The 19,243-nt window shown below is 38.0% G+C and overlaps 1 protein-coding gene across 1 annotated transcript in view; it reads left to right on the plus strand.

Annotated features, from left to right (window-relative positions):
• The window catches only part of PTPRZ1 (protein tyrosine phosphatase, receptor-type, Z polypeptide 1), a 98,361-nt gene that overhangs the window by 39,939 nt on the left and 39,179 nt on the right, over window positions 1-19,243 (plus strand). The window contains exons 6-10 of the mRNA XM_010156459.1: window positions 1,646-1,803; window positions 2,366-2,516; window positions 11,361-11,545; window positions 12,301-12,427; window positions 18,873-18,916. Of these exons, the coding sequence (XP_010154761.1) occupies window positions 1,646-1,803; window positions 2,366-2,516; window positions 11,361-11,545; window positions 12,301-12,427; window positions 18,873-18,916 (665 nt within the window). The remainder of the gene's footprint in view (window positions 1-1,645; window positions 1,804-2,365; window positions 2,517-11,360; window positions 11,546-12,300; window positions 12,428-18,872; window positions 18,917-19,243) is intronic.

A 19,243-nucleotide genomic window follows, 5' to 3' on the forward strand; every position in this document is an offset into this window, starting at 1 on the left:
AATAGCACACGATCTGTCCTTGTCTGCGATGTACGTAATCTGTCCTTGTCAGTCATATCTGTATTGTGCTTATTTGAATCCCAGTTGCTGGGTTCTCAGGCTCTGCAGAGGAGCAGTCCTGTTCCTTCTGAACAAGCTCTCTCTTTCTCATATTCTTTGTAGGTGTTTGATTTTAGAATCTAGGCTGTCAATCACATTAAAGGGTATTTTAAAATCCAAAGTTGCAAAATGCATAGCAGGATTTTTACTATAAATGAGATATTTGATGTCCCCAGGTATCTATATAAACTGGACTAGCTGTATATTTTTACTGAAGGAAAAATGTGTTAAGTAGACGAGGACCAGATAGCAATGATAGCTTCTATCTGAAGGTTTATTAACATGTTGACAGGAGAAATAGAAGGATGGGCTTTGCACAACGCTGCTAAAAGTTCCCCTTTCATGGCACGTCGATAAGAGAGAGGGGAGCAGCCAGCTCTTAAACTTTAACTCAGCGGAACAGTCATTGTACAGAAGAAAAGCATCAATGATTTGTAGTAAAATGTTAGTATCATTTGCTGCTCTCACCAAATTTGTAAGGAGTTATGAAGGCTAAGACCTGTCAGAAATCTGTACAGGTCTTATAAAGTAACCTATCTGTAAAACCACAAGTTAATGCACAGTCTAAAAATTCACTAGATATTCACAAGTTAATACTGGTAATACTGGTGAATTGGTAACTTTAGATTGAATTCAGGTATATAAGGATCTACATTATTCCTAGTTGTAAAAAAATATATATTATTTTGGATGCACCAGACAATAAGGCACATAATTGTCACAAGATTGATAGTTGGCACTGACTGAAACAAATCTGCCTTGAGGAAGTTGGTACCATTTCTGCCAATTTTTGTTGCTGGACCCTACTGTCATACCAACATGAACTTAGCTTTCTGTGGACGGACTCCCAGCAATTCCTTATGCATGCTCCTGGAGGACAAGGTACCAGGTGAAGTGCTGACATGGAAGACGTGATACTATTTTCACAGGACAATAAACAGAATGTTCATCCTCTCCTGGTAGAGGCCTTTGCATCCTTCTCTGCTTTGTATAAAGATGTTTTTCACTGTATTATCACCATTTTAAAAATCCCCATTCCACAGAAATTCTTCTCTGCCATCATGAGTAATATAACTCTCAGTTTTAACATTGCAGCAGTTCCCCAGGCAGTGATTTTCTGTAGAGATTAAGATCCTGCCAGAAACTCAAAAACTTGACCAAATTCAGGGAGACTTTGAAGCCATGTCATAACACCAAGAACAGAGATTTCACATATTTTTTCTTTGAAGTTCTGGAGTAAGACAAAGGTTTGGCATCTTGGACATTTACAGGTGAACAAATTCTTGTCAAACAATGTGCTGATTGCTTTCCTTACTACTGGAGTAATTCATTACACCTTCCCAAGTAAAGTAAGTTGTTTTGAACAATACTTATTCAGACTAAATAGAAAAGGTTCAGCAATTTATTTGTATGCTAGTCTGTCTGGAGGTCAAACTTTGTGTAGCCTCAAATTTAGCATGGTAACTCTTTTGGTGAGTGTGATTTCTATTTATTCATTGTTTCTGCAATATTTTAGCTATCTGACTCTAACTTTTTTATTTTTCAGGAAAACAGGCTGCCTTAGAACCATTTATTTTTCTGAACCTTTTGCCGAATGCAACAGACAAATACTACACTTATAATGGGTCTTTATCAACTCCTCCCTGCTCTGAAACGGTTGAATGGATTGTGTTTAAAGATACCATTAGTATTTCTGAAGACCAGGTAATTTATTTAATGTATTAAAACAATTGTATGTAATACCAAAGAAAAGCATTTGCCATGTAGGTGGTAAAAGCTCATGGCTTTCATTGCCAGACTAACAACCTGGCTTTTCTTTTAGCTAGTTTTAAATTTTTCACTCAGCCATTACATTAGAAAAAACATGTATTACTTGAGTGTCTTATCTTTTCTCTTTGTTAGTTCAGAAGTAGACTCTGAGTCATTTCTTGCCTTAGAAGGGAGTAAGAACACACTGCCTAACTCTGCAGGCTGTCGAGGCTTCTAGCCCAGATAAAGAGGAGTGCAAACCACTTATTCCATATTCCCCCAGCTAAATGGTGCTGGCTGGTCAGAGCATAGCTCCAACATCTGAGTGGTTGAGACATGCAGGTGGAGTAAACTGTTAGTTATACTGCTGGCACAGAGGAACAAATGTTCACTGCCACCCCGGGGAATTCAACAGGGAGGCTTACCCAACACCTTTTCCCCAGGATTTCTGCCTGTTAGCAGAATCCGGTTAGTTCGTTTATGATTTCTGACTTCTTTTTTTTCTCACCTCCTCTAGCTAGCTGTATTCTGTGAAGTCCTTACAATGCAGCAGTCTGGATATGTTATGCTGATGGACTACCTGCAAAACAACTTTCGAGAACAGCAATATAAGTTCTTTGGGCAAGTGTTTTCCTCTTACACTGGACAAGAAGAAATTCATGAAGCAGGTATTTACTGAATAGACATTCCTCACTTCACAGTTGGAAAGACAATTTTCAGTAAAAGATTCATCCTAGTATGAAGATACTAATTTAAAATTGTGTAGAAAGTAGCACACTGTACTATTACTCATAAATCTCTCACTTCAGAGAAAAAAAATAGCAATCATAAAACATGTCAGATTAAATGGAGTGGAAAATTAAATGCTTGTCTTGACCAAACGTTCAGTGAAGATCACTCAGTTCAAGCTTTCTTGCACTGCCCTTTTAATGCGTTTCAGACTTAAACAAAGCTGCCTTTTCAGGGGCTGCAAGAGGATTTTGTTTTACAAACCCATTTGGTTCTTTGTTGTGTGATGTGGATGCTTTTCCAACAGAGGCTGAAGTGAGGTCACCAAATTCGTTTCACATAGTCTGCTGAGAAAGTGATAGATGGGGAGACTCCCAGAAGCCAGACTCTGTTCTCTGTTTCACCTAAAACCTCAGGGAAGTTTGTGAAGGTTATATGACCAAAACAGTAGATTATGCAATGGGAAACAAGATTTAGCACTAAATGTGGAAGTCAATGATTTATATACTCATAAGCACAGAAGAATAAATAGTAAATATCTAAATTTGGGGCATTGTGTTGCTACTTGGCTGGGGATACCTGTAGATTCTTAAACTCAGTTGCACTGAACTGTGCTTAATTAGTCACAGAGAGATGACTGAAGTATGTGGTGTAGGTATTCTCCAGAATAGAAATAAGTGTGTTTTCATTTTAATTTGCCTTGATTGGGTGGATATTTTTTTTTTTCCTATTGGAAGGATCCTGTGTATGAAACTTAGATACAAGCCAGGAGATGTTAATCATTCAGAACTGTCGGAGCACTGGGTTCCCTGCACAAGTACATCACACTGTTTCACCACAGTGCTGCACAGGACAGCTTTACTGTGTCATTGCTATAACCAGCCAGTGACTCTTCTATTCTGACCTCAGCTCTTGTCATGATGTGTGCCCAGGATATGATTTTTTTTTTTTTTTTTTGCATTGGTCTAAGACAAGAAATATCTATTCTGGCAGGTTTTGTTATTTTTTTTTTTTCTGTGTAGGTACTAAGTAGCATTTGAAATTTTGAAGCTTGGGGAAGGAGTATGGAATTGAACCACAGCAATCAAGTGAGAGTTATCACCATTAAATTAATTTCTATTTCCAAATAGATTTACAATGGGCATTGTTAATTTGGCCTAAATTAAAGAAAGATCATCCTTCCCCAAATAAGTCTGTTTAATGAAGGTCTCTGAGAGACAGGTCACTGTAATATAGACAGTCTTTCTTATGTCCATGTTGTCAGAAGCAAATTAAACTTCTCAGTCCTTTATAAATAGGCATCAGTCTACAGTGAAGAAATGTCATAGGCAAAGGACCTTTGAAGACGGAGATAGGGACTACTGCCACCTCCAGTCCACTTGCTGCCCAGGTGATTGCACTACAGCCATGACCTTGGCCTTGACCCCCCAGCTCAGTCTCTGCAATAGAAGGAAACTACTTTCAGCTGTGCCATCCTAATCTAGATTTCTGAAGAGACATAAGAAAAGCTGGTTAATACGGTTTAAGACAGGCCCCTGCTTCCTTCCGTCCACTCTGTGTGCTGACACCTGAAGGAGCTTTCCACGTGCTGCCCAGAGCAGTGTGTGTTCAAACTGCGTAGGAGGTTGCTTTCAGCCAGTCCCATTTCTGCACTGTATCAAAGAGAGATTCAATCCATACACATAAGGTGTGTCCAGCCTAAAGATATTAGGATCCTTTTATGCCTTGAGTTATGCTATTTAAAATTAGAAGGCCCTTCAGCTTTGTGTAATCATAAAGTATGTTGTACAGAGCATCCAAAATAGGTCTGTGTGCAAGACAGGACAAATTTGTAATAATACCGGACAAATGGGTTTCAACGTACCAAGTTTTAGCAAAAGTGTCCTGCGCTCACGTTGCTGAGGCAGTGAACACATGTAATATTTATTCTAAACTAGTTATTTAAAGAAACAAATTGTAGGTTAAAATTTTTACTTGGCAATGAACAAGGAGAGGGATCACTAAAGTTTCAGGTCTTCTGTATATATATTTTACATTTCTGTAAATGTTTGTGTGCACTATGTAAATGCAACAGCATTATGTACACATACATATACATATTTGTGTACACACATGTATATATATGCACACAAATGCAGTTATGGGATTTGTTTCATTTACAACATTAGAGAAGCATTTCTATTTTCACCTCCATTTTAAGAGAAGGTAAATAAAAATCCCTAGGAATCACTAAACTTATATGTTGAGATATTAAAACCGTAACATGAGTGCCTGAGTTCTCAAGAGTAAATAGGCTCATGTATATCGTATTTATTATTGCAAAGTTCTTGTAGTCAACAGAGAAAAAATGTCTGAAATCCCTTTTAGATGATACAAGAGAAATTACTAGAGTGGGTCTTACTCAAGTAGATAACTGAAAAATTATTTTGTGTTTTGAAACCTAGAATCCCAATTTTCTCCTCTTGGATTCAGTGTAGACTCTCATTAGTGCTTGATTCATTGATGTTATTAATACATGGAATTTCTTTAGTAGAGCCAAGTTTCCTTAGAAGGGCTAAAAGAATCTTTCTATTCAATTATAAGCTAATTTCAGCAATATATTGTCAGAAATTTTCACTCAGTGACAGTCTCAACATTCTTGGTGTATAAGCAGTGCCCCACTGAGGACATGGGAGATACTTTGTTCCCCAAGCCTGCTTAGTGATATATGTAATTTTCCCATCTGATATGTATGTATGCATATAAGTATGCATATATTTAAGAAGATTAAAATAGCTAATCCTTACAGCCATACTTGAGGATTCAACTTAAAAAGCTTTTTGAAATTATAATGCTTTATCTCTACCACCCTCAGCTGGCATGAAAATCCATTTATAATAGAAATCATTGTTTATTTCTATAAACCTGAGAACCATCGTGGTAGCTGCTGGCCCATTACATAACTTCCCATCCGCTCCACTCTTCTAGTAATGCCCTGTGCAGAAACGTCATTCTCGGATTTAGAAAATGCATAAAAAACAACGGGTTCTTGTAATTGAAGACTGACAATATAGAATCACAGAATCGTATCATGATTTAAGTTGGAAAAGACGTGTAAGATCATTTAGTCCAACTATAAACCTAACACTGCCAAGTCCACCACTAAGCCATGTCCCTAGGTGCCACACCTTTTAAATACCTCCAGGGATGGTGACTCAACCACTTGCCTGAGCAGCCTGTTCCAATGTTTGGCAACCCTTTCCATGAAAAACCTTCCCTGGTGCAACTTATAAGCCCATTTCCTCTTGTTCTATCACTTATTACTTGGGAGAAAAGACCAACCCCCTCCTTGCTACAACCTCCTTTCAGGTAGCTGTAGAGAGAGATCAGGTCTCCCCTCAGCCTCCTTTTCCTCAGACTAAACAAGCCCAGCACCCTCAGATGTTCCTCATAAGACTTGTTCTCCTGACCCTTCACCAGCTTTATCTCCCTTCTCTGGATGCACTTCTGCACCTCAATGTCTTTTTTGTAGTGAGGGGCCCAAAACTGAACACAGTATTCAAAGTGTGGCCTCAGCAATGCTGAGTACAGGAGGACACTCACTGCCCTGCTCCTGCTGACACCACACTGTTCCTGATACAGCCCAGGATATCCTGGCCACCTGGGCACACTGCTGGCTCATATTCAGGCCGCTGGGTCCTTTTCTGCTAGGCAGCTTTCCAGCTACTCGTCCCCAAGCCTGTAGCATTGCATCAGGCAGTTGTGACCCAAGTGCAGGACTCAGCACTTGACCTTGTTAAACCTCATACAATTGACTTCAGCTCATTGATCTAGCCTAGCCAGGTCCCTCTAAGAGCCTTCCTGCCCTTGAGCAGATCAACACTCTCACCAAACTTTGTTTTGTCTGCAAACTTTCTGAGGGTGCACTCAATCCCCTCGTCTAGGTCACTGATAAAGAAATTAAACAGAACTGGCCCCAGCACTGAGCCCTGGGCAACACCACTTGTGACTGGGTGCCAGCTGGATTTAACTCCATTCATCACAACTCTTTGGGCCCGGCCACCCAGACAATTTTTTTATATCTTGGTAAAAAAGTATTTCTCAACCTATTTCCCTACGCAAAATACAACTGTGTAAAGTTCAGCAGCTATTTTAGTTAAATTCTCTTGCAAGACCAGGGTAACAACTCACATCCTTACCATTTCACATACTACAAATGACATAAATTAGCTATAACCATTCTCAGATTCTCTCAAGACATTTCGTCTTGTGCAGGATACTAATATGATGTGCCGGCTGTAGGTGCCCAGGTCTGGGATGCCGTGTGCCAGACACAGCCAGTTCCAGCCAGCTCCAACAGACCTACCCCAGGGCACAGGCCAGCCCCTTGGCCAAGGTGGCGGCGCCTTGGGGAAAACAAAGTTAGGAAAGGGCAAAATGCAGTGAGGAGTCATGAAAATAGTGTGAGAAAGAGCACTTTGACACTGAGGTCAGAAAAAGAAGGGGAGGAGGTGCTCCAGGCACTGGCAGATTCCCTATCAGCCCATGGAGAAGACCATGGAGAAGCAGGTTGTCCCGCTGCAGCCCATGGAGACCCCACACAGGAGCAGGCTCCTGGCAGAAGCTACAGCCTGTGCAAGAGCTGGTTTTGTGGCAGTCTCAGTGATCCCATGGGGGACCCACACTGTAGCTGTCTTTTCCTGAGTGACTGTACCACATGGAAAGATCCAGACAGAGAAGTTCATGAAGGACTGTATCCTGTGTGGGGGACTCTGCACTGGTGCAGGAGAACAGCATGAGAAGGAAAGAACCTCAGGGACAAAACATGATGAACTGACCAAAACCCCTATTCCCAATCCCCCTGCATCACTCGGGCTGGGGATGTGCAAGAGTCAGAAGTGAAGTTGAGCCTGGGAAAAAGGAAAGGGTGAGGAGAAGGTGTTATTAGTTTTGTTTTGTTTCTCACTATCCTACAGTATTTTAATTGATGATAAATTAATTTTCCCAAGGTGAGTTTTGTTTTCCCGTGACAGGGATTAGTGACCTGTCTTTGTCTTGACCAGTGAGCTTTTTCATCTTATTTTCTTCCCCTGTCCTGCTGAGGAGGAGTAAGAGAGAGCAGCTGGGTGGGCATCTCGTGGCCAGCAAGATGAACCCACCCACCCCCATTTATGACTGAGAATATTGAAGAACTAATCTTTGCCACACACTGTGACAGGGAGCAGAAAGGCCCTTGAATTTCTTAATGTAAATGAAATTTCTTCAGAGTTTTCCACAGTTGAAAAACGTGGATTTAAAAGATAAAAATCTCAAACCCAGATTCAACGAAAAGTAGAAGAAAGCAACAAATGTGGAAAAAAATCTTCCGAGTTATCCAGTGCTGCCTCAGAACTACATCTAGTTTTATTCCAACTCAGTCAAGCTCAGAGAAGCTTAAATCCAAGTTGGTTTTTTTTATTATATATCTGAATAATACAAAATTAGGTGCTTATAAAAGTATTTTTGTCAAAAACGGAGCCCAGGCAGTTTTTGACAATGATTTTGCTAATGTACTCTGGTGCTTCCTGATGATGCAATTCAGTTTAGATTTAAAAGTTCTGATTAATATAGGTGGCATTTTATTCCCCAGAACCATAAGCAAAGATAGGTGCATTATCATGGTCTGATATGCAAAACCAGCATCTAAGTACTCACCTGGGGAAAGCAAAGACCTGAATTCAAGCACATCAGGGTTTTTAATAGGTCTCTGACTCCCTGTGAATAGTATTTTGCTGCTTGAGACTTCAGATTATCTGTGACTTCAGACCAGCAACAGACTTTCTTGCAGCCTCTTGGCCCAGATTTTCTACAAGTTACTATCAGAGCAGAAGGCTTTAATTACGTCAGTTGTTGTCTGATCTCCTTGCTCCTCCCAGTTTCTGGAGAGGGAAAATGGGAAAAGGCAAGAGCAAAGCACTTCTGTGTTACTAAGACTGGAAGGAAAGTGAAGGAAACAGCACAGGCAGGATGACTGTTGAAGTGGCATGAGGAAAAGGGCAATCGATAACAGCCGGGGAAGGAATCAAGGTGAAATAATATGCAGATGACTGTCATGTAGGAATATTGTTGGTCACTGCTGAGCTGAACAGAACCAAGCACCAAAAGGATGAGAAAAAAAGGGAAGATAACTTTTTTCTTGGAAAAATAATTGCTGCAAGAACCATCCAGAAAGGAAAACAGTGAAACTGAGAGAAATAATATTGGAGACTCCACCCTTGTACCTTTAGAATTTTATAATACTGCTCAGTTAGTCTGAATATAGTCAGACATTTCAGAACCAAATTCACTTACAGACAAAAAAGAGGAAGGGAGTAAAAAGGACAGTAGAGAAGAGTATTTATATTGGATATTAGATGATGGAGAAGAACAGGGAGAAGCCTTAGTACATGCACTGTGAAAAAACTTCTAAAAGAAATAGTGGAAGAGTTTTTTGATTCCTTTAAAAAAATTAAATCAGCGTTTCAGTCGTCTGCCTTAATGCACAGAACTGAGAAGGGAACCGTTGCTGCTGTCTAATGATTTCCATTTGCCATCTGGTGGAAATGGGGTGGAATGACAAGTTTTAGTAATGGAATGGAATGTACACAACTTGAGGTTTTTGTTTGTTTGTTTGTTTTAAATTTGCTCTTCCTTTACATCAATTAAAAGAAGTCAGTGTAACACCACCACTCCCCCCCCCCCCCCCCCCCCCCACTCGTCTCTCAACCTTTCAGCTAGATCTTTAAGGTCCTTTCCAACCCAAACTATTCTGTTATTCTTTGAATAACATGGTATGTCCGATACACAGCACAGTAGATTCAAAGTTACACAGAGTAATACAGCTTCTGCCATTAGCTCACAGACACACACACAAAACAAAGGGAAAAAAATCGCTGCTTATTTTCCATTGACTAGCTCAGACCAGAGCTGCTCAAAACAGCCCATCTGCGTACACAAGAAATCGAGTTTTTCAAAATATTTTTTGAGGAGTTTGACTGCCCTCCTGTGTTCAAGTGGCAAATTGCAATGTTAACGGAAAGATTTTTTCCTGTCAAAATGCAGTATTGTCTGCCCAAAGAGTTGAAGTATCATGGTCTTTGCTTCCTTTAAGAGAACTCCAAAGAATCTACGCTTATTTTCTTAATTAGCTAGCTTCTTCGTTTTACTTGCTTCTTCTAGATTCTCAAATCTATTTTAAACAGATTCTGAGATTTGAAAAATATGTTTCTTCATTTATTTCAAATAGGGAGCGAGTTTGTAATTACTTGTGCGGAAGTCAAGCTACAATTTTTTTTAATAAAAATATATCCATCTAAACATTCTTATATGTAAGATTTAATTAAATTGTTGAAAGATTCAAAGTCGGCTTCACGTACTCTGATCAGTGATTTTGACAAGTCTAATAGATTAAATAAACCAGTAGAAATGAAGTAACAAGTGAAACAATAGACTGAATAATATGCCTTTTTAGTGTATATTAAAGGAGCTTCCCAAAAGCTAGGGCAGGGGCAGATAGCCATTCTGAGCATTTCAGCCAAAGTTCAAAAACTGCAGTTTCAAAGAGATGAGAAGAGGGATTTATAACAGAAAATGTCAGGAATCCCTGGCCCTAATTCTGAGACATCAGAACAAATCTAGTGGCTCTGCTCTCATGTTGGGAACCAAAAGTTAGTGACCACTTTTGACAGCCGTCTCCATTCTTTAATGCTGTGTCTGAAGACAGGGCTTCCCTGTCAGCAGAGGGGAAGGGTATGATGAGAGCTAGGAAGGTGAATGGGGTCTCAGCCGAAACCCAAAACAGCCATGAATGATGCAATTGTGTATGATGTTGCTTTATTTTTTTGTGTATCACAACTTACTGGTCATTTTTCCAGTGAGCTTCACCTAAATAATTCACATTTTATGCTAATGTAATTTTTTTCATACAGGTTAATCTACTTTTAACCTTGTATATTATTTTTAAGCTACACACAGGTTCTTGGGCAATTTAGAAACAAATTTCAGAGTCTCAGTAAATTTCTAGCACATCTATATGTCTAGAAAAGTATCAAAATGTTCAGCTTAGTAAGATGAAAAAAATATTGGATGGGAAAGGCTGGCAGGCATGCAAGAGTAGCTGCCCAACCAGGCTTCTTCTGGAGCACAGGTTCCAGGGTCAGAAAGGTGTGCATGAGCCAAGCCCAGGACCGCAACAGTCTGATCAGACTTCTTCCCCAGATGTTTAGATGGTGCCTTAAAATATAATAACATGAAATCACTACCTGCTAACCTAATTGTTTCTTAGCCTCTCCCTATTTCCCTTTTGTCTCTCCTTTACGTACTATAAAAAGATTTAAACATCCTTGAGTGGCTATTCAAGTGTGGTAAGTTTACCTTTAACCTTCAAAAACAATCTATTATAGATTATTAGTTTATTACAGCTGGCAGGAGAGTGTGCAGCTCTTATAATGTTACTCTGCTACATCCATAAATAGAGATTTTTCATCTCCAAGACATAAATCTTTATGGTTTATATCTTATTTCTTGGAAGCTAGATATGAATATTTCACCACATACAGCATAAAAAAGGAGGGAAAGTGACTCAGTCTTCAAATCAACTTGCTTTTGAAAATCTGGTGTTAAAATACTGTCTCTGTTTATAGCACATGGCATCTCAGATATTTTAGTGGAAAGCTAAAAATGAAGCACATGAAAGACTTGCATTGATTTTCTCAGAAGGCGGCTCAAGATCTTAGTAGAGTCATTTGTACTATTTAATAAATATAATGGTTTTTTCTTTCTTTCAGTTTGCAGCTCAGAGCCTGAAAATGTTCAATCTGATCCAAAGAATTACACTAGTCTTCTCGTTACATGGGAAAGACCTCGTGTTGTATATGACACCACAATTGAGAGATTTGCTGTCTTTTATCAACAGTTGGATGGAGAAGACCAGACTAAGCATGAGTTTCTGACAGATGGGTATCAGGACTTGGTAACTGTGAACTCTTCAAGTTTCATATAAGGGGGTGATGGCAAAACACTGTTAATTATCTTAAGGGATTAAACAGTAGCTGGGAGCTGATTCAATAAAAAGCTACTTCTTTGGCTGCAGCTCATAGAAGTTGTACTTCATGTCTTGGCTGTGAAGTAACAAAGACAATTAAGAAAAAAAAAGCTCCTCTTGTCCAGAAAAAAGAACATTTTCACAGATTGCTGTTCTGATTTGCCTATATTATCCCCAGAAGTTTATGACTGCGTAAATTTTGGAGCTCCTTAGTAAATTAATAAGCCTTCAGTCAATTAATAGTGATCTGTACTTCAGTGCTCACTGATGTGCCAAACATGACCTACACAAGGAACTATAAGATTCAGTACAACCATACTGCCATAAATATTAAGTTACTGATTACAGCTTCATGGTGTTTCACTAATGGTATCTGTTCCTTTTACCCTCTTTAAAGACTAATAAGATATCAGAGATAATGTTACCTAAGCTAATTAAACAAACCAGTGTTCAGCATTATATAATTACATAGTTTGGATTCTTCCATGTAAAAATTCACAAGATTTTTATTTTAAAGTTGGCTGGAAAATTTTTGTGACAATAAGATATAAAAAGCATACATCAGAGTCATAGAAGAAAGGAGCCTCGTGGTTCAAATGAAAAAGATGTTAGAAAAAAATTAACGTTTCCAAATATTTGATAGCTATATGCAAGTAAATGATTAAACGTTTTTTTTCTTTTAGGGGGCTATTCTAAATAATCTGCTGCCCAACACAAGTTATGTTCTTCAGATAGTTGCTGTTTGCTCTAATGGTCTATATGGGAAATACAGTGACCAAGTCATTGTTGATATGCCTTTAGAGGACCCAGGTAAGTGATCTTTTGAGCTTAGGGATCACTTTTAGCTGCAAATCTGTATTTGAAGTAGTAGTTTGTTTGCAAACCAGTTAAAATGCGCGGCTATCGAAATACGCTAAAATGAAATTTCAAAATCGCTGCAGTTAACCTTCAGCATGTTCTTTGCTACTGATATTTTACTTGATGTAATTCTCCGTTCCTTGTAAACATTACCAAAGAAAGACTGCATGATATTTTTTTTTTAACTCTAAAAATATTCTGAAAAACACCTACCTGATTTCAGATCTCACAAGTGTATCTTTTGGCAATATTAAGTAGGGAAATAAAACCATGTTTGGTATTATTTCTCTATAGGTTAAGGATCCTCCCAAAATTAATCTACGCAGCCAAAGTATTAAGGAAACAAGTAGTACAAACTCAATATATGACTTACAAGTCTGTACCAATTGATTTTGAAATTTGATTTCTTATGATTACTTGGAGTTTGATTTCAAAGGACTTGTGGTGATGGAATTCCCTTGCTTCTTAATGCTGCCTCGCAAAAAATCAAAAGGCCTAACAAAAAGATCTTACTGATTTCACAGCCAGATTTACTTTTTCCACCTGCTGATAAATATGAAATAATTTGAAACTGTAGCATGAAGCTTGATCTTGTCCTTAATAATTCCTTAAATCCTGTGGAAGTTTTAGCATCAGACCCAGTTCTTATCAAAGTGAGTGAACGCTGTGCTTTTAATTAAGAACCCTGTAATTAATCATAGGAAAAAATCAAAGACTTTTTGTTCATGTAAGAAATGACTTTTTTATCAAAGGCCCTGGATTCTTGTTGTTTATTTATGGATTCTGTAAGTCCGGTTTCACACTTCATTAAGTCTGTTTAGCTACAGCAAAGTCCTTAGCAATGTTGTGATGTACTGGGGAAAACAGGTCAGTTCTTCATTTCGAGGGAACCACATTACTTTACAGTGAGAAAGAGTATGATTCTCAACAATCTCTTCACAATGAATTATCAACTAATACTGGTAATAGGCTTTTAATAGTACGTTTTTTTCTGAAGGAGGGGGATTGAAGGTTCAGGTACAGTACATATAAATTTTCAATAAACATTTAACTTGTCTTTCAAACAATGTATTAAGAAGAATGCACTTTTGGAGCATTATGCTAATATCTACCAGAATTTTTCCTATTTCTCTTCAGTTCTCTAAGAAGTCCACAACAAGGTTCTAACATTCTTGCCTGATATTTCACTTTTCCATTTATCTTTTATCTACCTCTCAGGTGCTATATTCCTCCACTCTCTTTCCAGAATGTACTGGTTTCGTGTTAGAAAAATTTTCCCAGATGAGAGTTCATCTACATCCCCCCACGTACCTCCGTGGAATGACAAATAAGCAGCATAGTGTTGTCATTAAACAACAGTTCAACAAGTCAGTGCAGTGCTGCCATCACAGCTTTAAAACCTCTGAAAACAGACATTGCAAAACAAAATCCCGTGTAGGTAATATCCATAGGATAAACTGTCCTACTATTTCTTGTTGTATCCCTGCTGTAAGAATGAGTTGCACACCACCCTGCTGGAAAAATATGTACTGGAAAACTCATTTCCTCTTCCAGTGTATCAGCATAAATTTCTCCAAGTTTGTATTCTCTGACAAGAGAATTTGGGGCAATAAATGTTATATTTAGCTGTTCTGAGTGAAGGTCTGGTATTCTCATGGGTTTTTACACAGACACGCCACTAATTACTTTTTGTTAAGAAATGAGAAAATACAATGCAAGGATACCTGGGAGGCACAGCAGTGTAAAGAGGTATCTATATAAAAGGCGAAAAGGTTAGCGTAACTATGAAAATGGTATTTCTGTGATTTCTGTCATTTGAAAATTTATATGTGTCCCCTTAACATTGCATTAAAGCAAATTATGTATATAGGTCTATTCTTATCCTGAGTTACCTTCTTTAAAATAAAGCATTGTAAGGAGAATAGTTAAATAATCTGCATATCAGAACTGTATAAACATCTGGGGATTATTTTTTTCAAATTTCAGGCAGTTTTGAAAATTTGTAATAGCTTCAGGTCTACCTAAGGTTTCCTTCAGTTTTCCAAAAGCTTCAAAATTGAGGAAGATTATTTCAAGTCAAATTAACTGTTTCAAGGATATTCTAAATTAAAAAAAAACTAAAGGAGGAAGAAGATTATAAATAAAAATTAAATACCAAAATTAATATTGTGCATGTTTCAGAAAAAATGTTTCTTTGGGATGCTTCTTATCTGCAATGGACACAAAGTTATTAAATGTACTTTGTGTGCTTTTATTTTGATACTTCCACAGCAGTTCAGCTGAAAGCTTTGAATGAGGAGAATTCAGGGAAAAATCCCTTCTGTGTAATTAGTGTGATTACCATGGGTGGACATTGCTCTATAGATAGACTTTATAGATGCTGTCTCAACCCCGGATATAATTTTAAAATATGAAAAAGCTGCCATTAATTTCTAATATTAATATTTGCATACTTACTTTTACTAATTATTTACATCTGAATTAACTGTTGCAAATTTTAAAAATATTTTCATATTTAATATTTTAATATTGAAAATACTAAAAAGCAGATATATGAGAATGTAGATACCTAATAAGAAAGAATTTTTCAGAGCAACTTGCTGGTAACAACTGTAACTTCAAATTGGTTTTGTGATCTGCTTTTATAGATCTTGAGGCAAAAGGGGATTTCTTGGAGCTCCTGCTTGTGAATTTGTGAAAGAAAAGTTATCTTCACCATGAAGACATGACATAAAATTGACTCACATAAAGCATAAGCTAAACCTTTTCTTTTCAAGAATTACTCTGAGTAAGCCAGTTTAATTAAGATGAAATTCACTCCAGTCACCTCCAGATCAGTTAATCTGCATGTTAAAGTGAGGCACGAGTCATGTGGAAGCATTAGATGGGCCCTTTTCTGGGAAGAATTCTGCCCTTGGAGTGGCCACTTTTAATGAGGGAAGTTTCAATACATTGTGCAACACAAATCTGGTGTTCAAAATACGACCATTGTTTTAGCCTTTTCCTTTTGAGATGCGTGCAAGAGGGTGTTTCTCCCCATCCTGCCTGGGTGCCTCCATGTGTGGTTAGTGAGGGCTCCGCAGGCTCTGGCTGATCTGCAGACTGGGTTTAAACCCTCTCGTTCTCGGCAGTGCTTCACAAGAGGAAGGGCCTCTCTTGTGCCATGCTCTCTGACTCACTTTGTGGAAGCCTCTGGAGCTCTGACACCACATAGGGAAAATGATCATAGTTGAGACCTCTTTGGATTTTTCCTAAACTTTCAGAGGGGCAGCCTTTTCTCTTGTGATACAGTGTGTGTGCACGTTAAAATTGTTTTCAGTTAGTTTCCATTAAATAAAAGTCATCGCATGCCCTATGTGATGTAACAATCACATGATACAATCTCCGTTGAAAACAGAGGGAATCATATTCATAGTGTTTTAGTCAGCTTTGATAGAAGTCCAACCTTTATTTACCAATTTTTCATTTGCTATTAGGATTGGACTTTGAGTAACTATCTAAATGTGTGCTTCAACTCCCTAGATAACATCTGTATAGCTCTGAAAGTTCTGCAGTAGTTTGTTGTGTAGTTAATATCAATGTTACTTACATGCTTTTGCTGACACAGGAAATGAAAAGTAAGAATGTCTCTCTCCTCTTATCTTCCTTTGTGTGGACTTCACTTGGTGTTTATCGAAAAAACCCATGCTGGGATATGGCTCTCCAAGGCTGTCTCCTGCATGGCAGCTCAGTGCTGTCAGCGATGCTTTGTGAGGGTCTAACTATGCAATTTCTTTGTAACTTGTCTTCATGACTTTTGCCCTAAAAAATACTAAGCATATCTTAAATGTTTCATTTAGGGGATTCTTTTTTCTAATTTTTGTACTGGTAAATGTAGAAACCTGAAAACTAATTAAATCAGAAAAAACAGGTATTACTTCTGTTCTTGATGTGCCATTTATTGCATAAGATGGTACAGAAATGAAAACCATTTATGTTGTGCACGTGATTCTACAATTACAAATCAGATTGTTTTAAGAGATATTTTTAAATATTTGCATTGAACATAAGCATAGGGACATAGTTACCTTTTCTGTCTTTGTTCAATCTTTGTTCAATAATTTCTTCATCTGTCATTAAAATGGACTGTGAAAAGACCTCTAAAAAACTTTCTAATTATTTCATTTTAAAATGTAAGATATAGAAAAATCAATATGTGGTTCCAGAAAAAATAAACAAACTTGTTTACCAGATTACATCAATGGGTTGTTTTTTGGAGGGTGCAGTTCTGCTCCTTGGTTGGGGGATGTTAGCAGATTTCTATAATCTCCCATCAAATCAAAAACTCAGCAACAGGATTAACAGAACTTCTGTAAGGGTTTGCCTCTCATGCTTGCAACAAATATATTTTATGTGACCAACTAAATTTAAATAGATTCTGTAAAATGCCTGAAGATTTGGTGTTGTTAATCTATATTTTATATATGTATGTTAATGCCTCTCCATAGAGACAATAAGAAACTGTAGTTTTGAGAGCACATACCCTACTGTGTACTCTAGTACAATCAGCACTTCTTTTTTTTTTTTTTTTTTTTTTTTGCTGGAGTCTGTTTAAAGCTCAACTCAAGAACAGTGACCACAGAAAGAATGGTTAGAATTTCTCTGTACTAAAAAGATTTTTTCAGAGAAGTCTATTAAATACATAACACATGGTATATGCCTACTGTGGGAAGACTTTGAAACTAATGTCTACAATATTTGATTTATGTCATTGAGAAGCCAGGGAATGTCATTATCTCCTTCACCCCTTCCTTCCCTTCGCTCCCCTCCCCACCCTGCCCCGCAGCCTCTTAGGCTTCCACGAGTCAGAGGTAAGATAATTTTTTTCTATCTTGTTAATGAAAGTTTAATTCACTCCATTTGTAAATGTTTGTTACAAAAGAACAATTTATGAAGATTTTGTACAGTGTTGTTTAGTCAAAACCTGTTTGCATGCTACAGTCTACAAATTAAACAATATGAGCTTGCTAGTTTCATGAACTTTATCTAATGTGTCTTGCATATAATACATGTCTCTATTTGCTTTGAAAGGTAGATATGAACAGACCAAAGAGAATACAAATTAAGTCATAGACCTCTATCTGATTTTGCAGAGATGAGAAGTATAAAGATGTCATCTTTATAGTAGCATATTGAGAAAATTTCTCTTGGGAACTGTGAAGGAAATGCAAACATGGAGCTCTGTGTGATGCTGTTGTTAGAATTGCTCCCCAGGCAAAGAGACTGGCATTTTTGCTTAGTGCAAATCAGCCCTCAGAATATGTGCTAGCACTGGTGTACAGACAGGGTGCTAGAACATGGCTTAGGAGAGAGCCTTAGAAATATTCAGAAAGGGAATGGGTCTTTCTGTGAACCAAGGGAGCAGTAAGATGAGTTAATGCTGTGGAAGGGCTATTTGATTTCATCAGTGGAGACCTGTGCCCATTCCTACTACAGACCCGTAGGATTCTTGCAACCAGCTTTGAAGTTTCTCTTGCTGACCACCATCAGAAGTATGATACTGGATTTGGCCAGAAAGACAGAGAGAAAGAACGTGAGAGAGAGATTACCTCTAAACCTAGAGAGAAGGATCCTCACTTGGGCTATGGGAGATTCATTTCTTGATTCTGCTTCAATGGTTTTTTACTTGTGAAAAGTGATGAGGTCTCAAAAACCTTTAGAGTATTTCCTCACAGAGTGCCCAGTACCTGTTTATTGAGGACATTTTGTGAGATGAGATACAACTGGGCTCATGTCCTTACATTAAATCAAGTGCGGTGGGAGTTTGAAAAGGGCCTTAAGCACTGGACTCTAGTAAGGGTCAGTCTCTTTGTTCTGCCCTGATGGAGGCAGGCACCCATGCTGAATTTTGATGGTGTGTTGTGCTAGTACCTAGCTCCAAGCCTGGGTGCACAAATGAGGGATTTGCTGTACTCTATTTGTAGAACAGATCATTTTACATCATCAGTTTCAAAGCTTTCAGGTTAAATGTAGAGAAATAGTTCATTCCCAGACATACCTTTTTTCTCCCTTCTGTATTTCTGCATTAAACTATACTTTCTCGTAGGAAACATCCTTGTAAACTTGGTTCTCCCTGGACAGGATGTGATTCCTCAGTGCAGATCCAACATGTGCTGCAGTATCAAATTAGAGCCGAGCAAAACTGTTGTGGCTGAATGTGTCCTGTCTAGGTCAGCATTGCTACCCTTAGAGCTAGTCCTCAACCCAGGTTGTTGGCCACTTCTCTGAACACTTTCCTATAAAACATCTTAGACTGGGTCTCAATAAATGCATTAACTGATCAGTTGAGTCCTTGCAGAATTAATAATTCTGTGAATTTAAAATGTTGGATGATATGGTGTGTATTTTTGTTTTATAGAGGCTGACCTCATTCCTGAACTGAACGAAACTGAAGAATATGAGGTATAGCATTCATTTATTTTTAAGAGAGTATTTCAAATACATACATTTCAACAAAATTGAATTGTTACTCTATGAAAATTTACAAAACTATTTCACCAACTGAATGTATTACCTGCATTTATACATACATACATATATATTTGCATATACAGCCTTCTCTTTCAGCCATATTTCTCCCTAGAGTATTCTAGAGATACCTCACTATTTAGTTCTCTGGGGCTGGGGATACATGGAGAAGTAAGGGTTATCACAGGAAATGCCTAAATCTTTTTAAAAATGGGGCATCAAGTTACTGTCACCTTTGAGTGAAGCCTGACAAAATTGTTC

Source organism: Eurypyga helias, unplaced genomic scaffold (assembly GCF_000690775.1).
Source record: "Eurypyga helias isolate BGI_N326 unplaced genomic scaffold, ASM69077v1 scaffold348, whole genome shotgun sequence".
Taxonomy (NCBI): domain Eukaryota; kingdom Metazoa; phylum Chordata; class Aves; order Eurypygiformes; family Eurypygidae; genus Eurypyga; species Eurypyga helias.